The 10,001-nt window shown below is 34.7% G+C and overlaps 1 protein-coding gene across 1 annotated transcript; it reads right to left on the bottom strand.

Moving 5' to 3' along the window:
* Positions 1-6,257: 6,257 nt before the first annotated feature.
* LOC111380251 (1-aminocyclopropane-1-carboxylate oxidase 1-like) lies at positions 6,258-7,624 on the bottom strand. Its single transcript, XM_023003764.1, has 3 exons — positions 7,495-7,624; positions 7,187-7,410; positions 6,258-7,068 (listed from the first exon to the last, which is right to left on the bottom strand). Exons 1-3 carry the CDS (start codon positions 7,594-7,596, stop codon positions 6,459-6,461), a joined length of 936 nt encoding a protein of 311 aa, XP_022859532.1. The 5' UTR covers positions 7,597-7,624; the 3' UTR covers positions 6,258-6,458.
* Positions 7,625-10,001: the final 2,377 nt, after the last annotated feature.

Raw genomic sequence — 10,001 nt, forward strand, 5'->3', positions numbered from 1 at the left:
GCTTGTGCCTAGCTGATGAAATGGCTGATGAGTGGATTATGAAGTTCGGTTATTCAATATCTCGAAATCATGAATCACTTCTCGGCTCGAATTTAGATTGAGATGGTTCAGCACGAAAATTAAATAGTTACTTTTTTCAACGTACATTTACTATTGTACTCTGTGTCGGAATTTACATTTAAAAAATAATAATAATAATAATAATAATAATAATAATAATAATAATAATAATAATAATAATTCGTGTTGAAATTTTAGGACGAGTAACGTTGATTTTCTTAGGACATTGATTGCTACCAATAATTCTGACGTGCCTAATGATTGAAAATCAATCATTGATATCTATGCATTATAATCATGAATGTTTAGCGTCGCGCTTCATTTATGATACTTGAAAATTTGAGATGGATTTTTCAATTTTGGATGCTTGATTTAAAAAAAAAAAAAAAAGATTTCAAAATAATATATACGTAACAATTTGTTCATGTACAATTTTAACTCCGTCTATTCAAAAATAAATAGCTGGTCCCAAACACGGAGGAAACGAGGAGGCTTTTTCACTTTTTAAAAATAAATGAACAAAAAGCACACAAAAAATTTAAGGAGCTTGTGGACCAAGTTGGACTTAGCCCCACGTGGCATGAGCTGAAGGGTCAAACTAAATAGATGAGCTGAGCACAGGCTCGGCTCATCTTAGACAAGCCACAAGTTAAGCTTGTGGCTATTAGGGTCGAGCAAGTTTGGTTCGATCCATTGACACCACTAGATCAAATTGATGGATTAGGCAAAATTAGACGAGTTAAGAAAAGAAATATATGAGCAAATAGATGAGTAAATAAGTAAAAGAGAAGAGTTTATAAGTACAGGTACGTTCATTTATAGCAATACATAAATAAGTAAATTTTAGAATTATTTTTGTTAATTAATAATAAACAAATGAGTTATTTTTAAATATCTTATTATTTTTTTTATTAGTCATTTTGGTCTTGCTATTTATTAATGTTGAATAAATAAGCTATTTAAATGTTACTTTTAGCCATTGAAGCATTTGTAACTTGGCTTATCTTGATCATCCTCTGCGACTCACTCTTCGAAAAGTGAAATACTCATAGTTTGGCATCTTAAGGGCTTGTTTCATAAGACTTTCTAAAAATTAAAAATTGCTTCTATGATTAAGAAACTACATTTCAACATGTTTATAAATAATTTTCTAAAAATATTATTTGATTAAAAAGCTTTTAGAGTAAGATGGTGTAGGTTAACTTCCGAATTTAACTCTTCTACAAAAAATAAAATCGAAAGTCCTACCAAACGAATCATGAGAGCAATCAATCTTTGATTAGATAAAAAATTGCAAGAAAATAGAGCTTCCTAGTTCCTCCCTTACGTATTCACGCTTAAATTGACATATCTAAATATATTTAACGAAAATACATTTAAGTTACTTTTATGTTTATCCAAACGTGATCTTAGAAAAAGGTGATAAACAAAACTCTGCCGGATATGATTGAGAGATCAAATACACATACAGGAAACCTGGGGCAATATTATTTAATTTTTTACAAAATTTACACAATTACAAATTTTATGTACCTCATTTAGTTTGAAAATATATGTATATATAATCGTGTTTCAATCTTAGTTTTAAGGTACATGTCAATGCAAATCACGATCGATGTAATCAAATGGGTAAAAGATCAAAAGGGACACAGACTTTATATTGTGTACCAAAAATGTCCACGAACTTTAAATGGGCTCCAATTGCCTCTCAACTTTTAAGTCGTGAACCCCCGGCTCATCCTAAAAAAAGATTGCATCCAAAATTACTAATGAACGACCTACGTGGACAATAGAAAGTTGATGTGTCATCCCAATGACACTATCTTGACACCTAATACACTAATAGGGATAAAATGCACCATTTTTGTAAAGGTAAATAAGCTTTAATTGCACTTGAAGCACACTTGAGAAAATTGTGTGATTTTTTCCTTGTTGACGTATTAGGAGTCAGAGTAACATAAGATGAGATGCTATATTACTTTTTGTTGCTCACATAGGATATTCGTCATTAATTTTGTTGAGAATTCCTTTTTTTCTTTTTTCTTTTTTTTTTTTTTTTATAAAGACTAAAGAGGTTCATAATTTAAAGTCAAGTGACTAACGAAGTTTGATTTAAATTTTAAGAATGTTTTTGACAAATAGTATAAGTTCAAGGGTCATTTAGATTCTTTTACATGTTACATTACGGGAAGAGTTCATAAATCAGATGTTAACTATACCCAATTCAAAATCCAGGTTACAAGTTTCTTTAGTGCAAAAATCAGATTTTAGCTAATTAATTAAAAATATTTATTAAATAATGATAATAAGCCACAATTATACTATTCATGGTCACATATTCACAATTATAGGTCATAGATTTTATTTATCGGTCACATATTATCAAATTAATTGGTTACATATTTTTTCGAGGTCACAAATCACAATTTTGATAAGTCACAGATTATGTCGAGGTCACAGATGAAAAAATTATAGGCCACAAATCCAAAAAATTATAGTCACAGGTTATATATTTTCAAATTTGATAGTGACATATCACTTTTTTTAGTCACAGATGATTGAATTTTAAGGTTACAAGTCAAATAGGCGATCACCACCAACTCCACTGTCACCACCGTCACTTGCAACCACCATCACCTTGTGGCCACCGCCAGAGTCAACACCAACATCAACAAAATCGACGCAACTAGATTCACTGCCACGACGAAACACACAAAAAAAACCACCATCGCCGTCTGAACCACACCATCGCCACCTCCAGATCCACCACCAACATTGTTGCCGCCAAAAATATGAACATCACCACACTGCACCACACCACAACACCCACATAGCACCAACAAAATCGACCTCCACAAACATAGAACTCACATCACACGCCACCAACACAAAACAGCTTCAACTCACGCTGCACCAACAAATCATCTTTTACACACTTCTCCACATCAAGCCACTATTGCATTGCCGCCGACTAGCTAGTCGCACAGCGCAGCCACGATGACACCGCTGTGAGCGCTGACTCCGCGGCGCTCAGGTCGACAAGTAACGATTTCAACCGGCCAAATTGCTCACAACACCGGCTGCGAGGGCACCGCATCGCATCAACTATGTCATTGCTCGACTCTCATGTCTCCAGCGACGGTACTCTTCAACGATGTGGAGGTTTGAGGGAGAGAGAGGATAGAGAGGGAGAGGGAGACGGTGGAGAGACAGAGGGAGGCGAGAAGTGAAAATCTGAGGATATGAAAAATGATTAGGGTTTGTTTGGATTAGGTAGTGTGGGTATAAATAATACCTGATTTCTGATTAAAAAACATTTGCACTTGATTTTTGCACTCATATCTTTAAATACTGGGAATCCTGTAATTTTCTCTTTCATTAACTTAAGCATGTTACATTCTATAGCTAGCACACATGTATAAGATTTTGTGCTTTTGGGGAAGTGATTGTAAAAGTGATATTTTGGAAATTATGTTGTTAAAATGTGGGAAAAAATAGTGGAATAAAGTTTTCATAATAATAATAATAATAATAATAATAATAATAATAATAATAATAAATTGACTACATGCTTCAAAATAAGTGTGAAAAAAAATTAATTTTCAAAAAATCATTTTTACACAAGCACTTTATATCGTTCTAGGACCTAGAAGTTAGACTTAATAATGATAATATAGAAAAAAATCTACATAGACTAGATCCAAAATCTTGCCAATGTCTTGTTGGGCTAAAAATTAGATTCTTTAGTACATTTTGAATAAAATTGATAAAAGGGAGCATTACATATATAAGGTGTTTAAAAGATACAATTTCAAATTTTTTTTTTTAAATTTCAAAAATCAGGTCATAATTAAATTTTATTAATTAAATCGAGATACAAACCTTTTGTTTATTAGTAGTCGTGACCCAAACATTTCATTTGTGCCACCAGAGGTACTATATCTTTAAAAAATTCACAGAGTCAATCTTAAATGACGATTTCCCTCTGTTTGACCACCAGAATCATTAGTTGACCCCAAAATTTACATTAATCAAAATTCTGACTAATTTTAGAAGGTTAAAATTGTAACTTTACAATTCTTTTAACAAAAAAGTCAATTATAATATATTAATCATTAAATTAAAAAAATTAAAACATAAACCACCCACCACCCTCTCCTTCTTCCCCAATTCCGGAAACAAAACCATCGGCCACTATCACCTTCCACCTCTACAGTCAACACCACCATCTCAACCTCCAATCCCACTACCATCTTAAAACCAATCACCACCAACTCAAAAGAAGGAAATGCTAACAGTGTTACGATCAATGCCAAATTTCAAAACCAAGGCAGTATTCGTCATGGCATTACAAGAACCAGAGTGAATGCTTCAAAATCAATATCATTCTTGAATATATCCTCAAAATTGACACCCTAAGCTCAACATTTTTTAAGATTTAGGTTTTGAACACTATTTAATTTGATTGTTGGTTGAATTTGGGATTTTCTGGTGAGTTGAACACTATTGAACACGATTTTAGGTTTTGTAATCAAAGGGATGAACCCAATGAAGATGAGCCCGAGAATAGACTCGTTGATTATTAAAAGAGGATTGATGACGCGTTTGAGGGCAAGGCGCATAAATCAAGTGATGGAGCTACTTGTGCAATCAACTATTGATGAAACATCGATCTATGTAAGAAAAGAAACTAGTCTTATGCTGGGGTTGAGAGTCGAAACCATTTGGATCAACTTGATACAAGTGGTCGGATTTGGGATTGAATTGCACAACTATGCGGTCGCATAGTTGTTCTCACCACGCCGCCGCATGGTGGTCACTTGAGACTTGGGTGGGGAAAATTGTGGCCACCATGCGACTGCACAACATAGTAAAAATTTCATTTTTTTTCGGGAATTCCTTTATTTTGTTAGAATTCTATTTTAGGCGAAATTCCCGTAATCTCTAATTAAAATTTTTCGTTTTTACTAGATTTCTAGGGCTAGTATAAATATATTTTTTATTTGGGTCACTTAGTTCATAATTCTTGGTTCAAATCCAAAACCAGGATTAATTTTTGATTTTGTGGGTTCAACAGTCTTTTGTGGATTTTGTGGTCTCCGTTACTACGTGGGTTCACATCAGTTTGGGTTATTTTGGGTGTGTGGTGGGTTGGAATAAATAATGGGTATTGATTATATGGGCCTGCTGTTTTAGGAAGGTGTTGGATTAGTAGGCTTGGGCTCAACATGAAATATAATGAGAATTGGGTTGTGAACTAATTAGAGTTAGGGCCTAATATGTTGGTCTTCGCGAAAATGAATTATGAGGAACAGTGTTGGGCTAATTGGAATTTGGGTTGCATTTTGGATTTTAAGATTTGGATTAGGATGTTATTTAGATAAAAGGATTGACATTGGAAAGTCCTACGAAATTTGAGGAGTGGCGTGTAACAAAATGATTCTTGATGACATTTTTTTCACACTTTTTGACTAAGGAAGAAACTGGGAAAAAAATAAACTGCTGCCACAACAAATTCTTTCTTTGTGTTGCTCTAGGATTTTTGGAGAAACTGATCAACAGTTCGCAATTATGGACATGGTGGCTGCGTGATTTTGTGAAGATGGCTGGAAGAATTTCTAGAAAGTAATTGAGGCAAATTTGATGGATCGGATGAAGAAATATTATTCAAATTTAGCTCTGATATCAAATTTGATGCAGGACCAACTAACACAATTAATGAAGAACGAAAACAGATCTCTAAAGAAGAGGAGATTAAAGGAAGAAACAGTAGACGAAGAAGCAACATAAGAAATAGAAGAAAAATGAATGAGAGAAATTTTACCACAAGCCACCAAATACTTTATTCATTTATCAATTGTTTGAATTACGCAACGAATCATATATAAATAGTAAAACACAATCCTAAATTGGGCTTGGGTCAAATCCATACTCCAATAATATAAATAATAATCCAAATAAAAATTAAAATAAATTATAGTCCAAATAAAATGAATGAATGTCCGCATCACTTCTCTACAATGAAAATAACTCTTCGTAGTACTCTTTATACTGGGAGGGAGTATTGTTGACAAAGAATTGTCCAAGGACACCTGAAGAAAAGTGATTGATTATTCCATTCCGTGTCTGATTAAAATTTAAACTTTCATTATATGATATTGAGCAGTTATTCGTGAGCAAAATTGCTCCAAGAACACTTGAATTGGAAAAATCTTAAAGACTTCAAATCTTACACACGCTCGTACATTAGCTCTGTGAAGATAAAGTCGAGGAAGCAGTGTACAGCAGCTTCTCTCAAACTTCAACAAAGGATAACGGAACAGAAAGAGAGAGGAAAACCAAACAAGGAAAACCACTCACAAGCTGTAAATCAATATTACATATAGCAGAATTCAAAATTAATTCTTGGTAGTAAGAACTCTTTGGTGACTATTGCCCGCGGCCATGTTCTTCATGGTCTCAAATCTGAGACCCTTGTCTTCAAACTTGGTTTTCGTATAAAGATTAAGATAGTCGTCAAATCGGAAATGGTTAGGAAGTAAGAGCTTGGAAACTGGAGAAATTATTGCATCACCAGCAGGGTTGTAGAATGTGGCAATCGAGAGTCTGTTTCCGTCCTTCGTAGCCATGACCCTGTGCAAAGCGCTTTTGTACACACCATTGCTTAGGATTTCCACTTGATCTCCAGTGTTTATGAATATTCTGTTGTTCTTGGAAGGTGGAATTTTCACCCATTTCCCATCTTTGAAAAATTCAAGACCCGGGACTTTGTCATCTTGGAGCAAGAGAATGATACCACCAGCATCGGTGTGCTCTCGTAGCCCTCTAATGAGTTCAGGATGAGGACACTGAGGATATATTGCCACTTTAGTACCTACAGAAGGGCCCTTGCTTCCTGAAAACGCTTCTATTATACGATACTTTTCTATACCCAGGTTTTCACACATGAGTTCTGAAAGCTTTTCTGCGAGTTTGATCTTTTCATCAATGTACGCGTCCATTGTTTCACTGCATACATGTTTCAATTGCAGTGTTAGTTTCTCTGAATTGCACTTATTCTATTTGAAGGACTTCTGAAATTATCCTTCCTGCTTGAAGCTAGACAAATATGATTATGACAACTTACCGGAGATCCTGTGAGAGACTGGCAAGCTCATTGATATTAGAACTGGTATGATGCCGAACAAAGAAGCTGCTCTCCCAGTCTTTATTGCTTATAAACCCGTTGTTCTCCAAGGTTTTTACTGCCTTCGTTTCATAGAAACTGTCTTTCATATTCTCTTCATAATGCTGATTCGTCAAATGCTTCACTCTCTCCATAAGCTCTCTATCAATACCATGGTTCTCAATCTTCACATGTGAAACAACAATTATTGTACAATTTATTTTTATAAAATGATCATTTAAGTTATATATAAACAAAATTTTCATTACCATGAAGAAGCCCCATTTCTCGCATGCCTCATGGAGAAGTGCCATTGTTTCACTTCTCTTCTTACTCTCAAGATTACTGAAGTCAATCACAGGGATCTCCATCTCCTTTGTTGATCTGAAAATGGAAATCTCTTTTCTCACTAATTTTGGATGAATAAGTTGCATGACTTGGACGAGTATATATAGGCATAGACAGATAGGGTCGGTTTGGTACTTCTACTGATATTATATTGGGACGGTTATATTTCAAGAAACGGTAGTTACGGGTAAACTCATTGTAAGGAGAATTATTTAGCTGCATTGGGAATATCAAAAAGGTTAATTGTCCAAGTTCAGATCATCATCTAGCCATGTGATTTTTGCAATTAATCAATGATTTGACTATTAATTAGATCTCTCTTTTGTTCATAATAAAGTTATTGTTTTTCTTTGTTCTTGCCTGCAGAAATTCCCAGAGACAGGATGCTTCCTTTCCATGTGAGTCCCTCTTTCAATCTATAATTTACATGTCAACTTGATATAATATATGCTTTTCTCTGTGGGAACTTTACTCTACCTTGCATTGTAATTTACTTGGGGGAAATGAACCCCCAATTATTCTTCCAATGGGCGGTTTGGGCTGTGGATTTTTATATAAGTGTGTGATAGAGCAACTAGCAGTCTCAGTGAGATTATTTTAGACTATCTAAGAAAAGAGATATAACCGGAATCTTTGCCGTAATCTTTTGATTAAAGCCTCTATTCAGTTATCATTAACTGCGACTTCTATGTTTTTTATAGGACAAGAAATCTAGAGTTAGATTTTTAATAGTGTTTTGTTCAAACATTTGATCTCCTTGTATTGACATCCACATTGTATAAAATGTTTATTAAACATATTGAACATTAATAGTAATATTGAGTCCCTTTTTGATTTAGATAAAAATTAAATTATTAGCAGAGTTTGATAAAAGTTGATGGAAATGTATAGTTGAAAAGTTGATTAAAATTGTGAGTGCAATAAAATATGTTGTTGAAAATGAATTTGAGAGACAAAAATTAAGTTTTAAGAAGTGAGGAAACAAGGCTAAGCAAAGTCCTCTTGAAACAGTCATGTCGGTGTACTGTTTTGGATGAAAGAAGTGACATTTTTGTGTGTGGGCAATGTTAGCATGGAGAAAACTGCATAAGAAGCTCATTCCTAGGCAAGTTCAAGTTTTGACTTCTCGTTGTTGTTTTATTATTATTATTATTATTATTTTTTCTTTAATGAGAAAGTTGTAGCTACTATTTCATTATGAGCAAATTTGCTACTCAAATAGGAGCCTGTCAAAGTTGTAGCTACCGTCTCATTATAAGCAAATTTGCTATTCAAATAGACGCCTCTCTGTGACACTGATTCGAAATTTGATTAGACACCATCTCAACTTCTATCACACGGGTTTGTTAAAGGCTCCTATTTGTATAGCAGTTCTTCGTTATGAGTAGTATCCTGCACAATAGAGAATAGTCAAGTTGACACATTAAGATGAGAATGGGTGTGGGTTGGTGGGGGCAACCCTCCCTGTTCCACGTTCCATGGTTTTGTGTTTTAAGTTCAATTTTCATCCCGTTTACTTATTTATTTTTATAATATAATATTTATTTTTCCAAATAACATTTAAATGTAAGACGAGCGGAGCAACGCTAGTTGGGCATTTTTCTGTTCCTACACATTCCAGCATATATTGGGTAAGGTTGTGATAGCTTAGCTTATGTGGGCTAATAATATTTTCGACAAAAACTTTTAGAAAAACAGATTCTCCAAAGGCCAACTGCCTAAAAGTATGGGCAACTTACAAAAATATCATCAAAATTAGGGAAAATTGTAGTGGAGGTCCCAAACCTTTTATTTTGTTGCAAAGAATGCCTTAACCTTTCATTTTTGCAGCCACAATCCCATGCCTTTCACTTTAATTGCAACCAGAGTCCATTGGACAAATACTGTCCATAATTTCGTTAGTGAAAGCTGAAATTAGATTTTTGACTCAAATTGACCAGTAAAATGAGGTTAAAATGGTCCATTTATATTTCTATAATAAAATAATTAAATATAAAGCAAAAAAAAAAACTTCATCTTCTCCAAACCCCGCCCCCTTCCCACGCTCACTATGAAACCAAGTCAACAAATTGCACTGTATGCGTCATCCATGGTTGTCGAGTGCTCCGACTGTAGGCAATAGTCGCGGACATAACTACCATGTGTAGAGATGAAGAGAGCTGGAGGCATCTATTGTTACATTTGGGCGACCAATTAAAAACCCATTGCCACTTACTTCACCATCAACGTCTTCGCCACCCAAATGAACTGCACTCCACTCCGATTGAGCCCATTTGCCAACGCCTTCATTTGTGCTATCTTGAGCACCATTTGAATCCCAAAGCACTCCTCGGGAATGCAGCGACGAATGTGGAGCAAACAAAGCATCTTCACCAATTGGATTTGCTTCTTCTTCTTCTTCCCCCCCCCCCCCCCCCCCCCCTCCCCG

This window comes from Olea europaea, unplaced genomic scaffold, assembly GCF_002742605.1.
Source record: "Olea europaea var. sylvestris unplaced genomic scaffold, O_europaea_v1 scaffold2112, whole genome shotgun sequence".
NCBI classification, from domain to species: domain Eukaryota; kingdom Viridiplantae; phylum Streptophyta; class Magnoliopsida; order Lamiales; family Oleaceae; genus Olea; species Olea europaea.

Coding starts and splice junctions, on each gene's coding strand:
- LOC111380251 (XM_023003764.1), bottom strand. CDS start 7,596: ATGGAGATCCCTGTGATTGACTTCAGTAATCTTGAGAGTAAGAAGAGA. Junction 7,411..7,494: donor AGAAATGGGGCTTCTTCATG/GTAATGAAAATT, acceptor TCACATGTGAAG/ATTGAGAACCATGGTATTGA. Junction 7,069..7,186: donor AGTCTCTCACAGGATCTCCG/GTAAGTTGTCAT, acceptor ACATGTATGCAG/TGAAACAATGGACGCGTACA.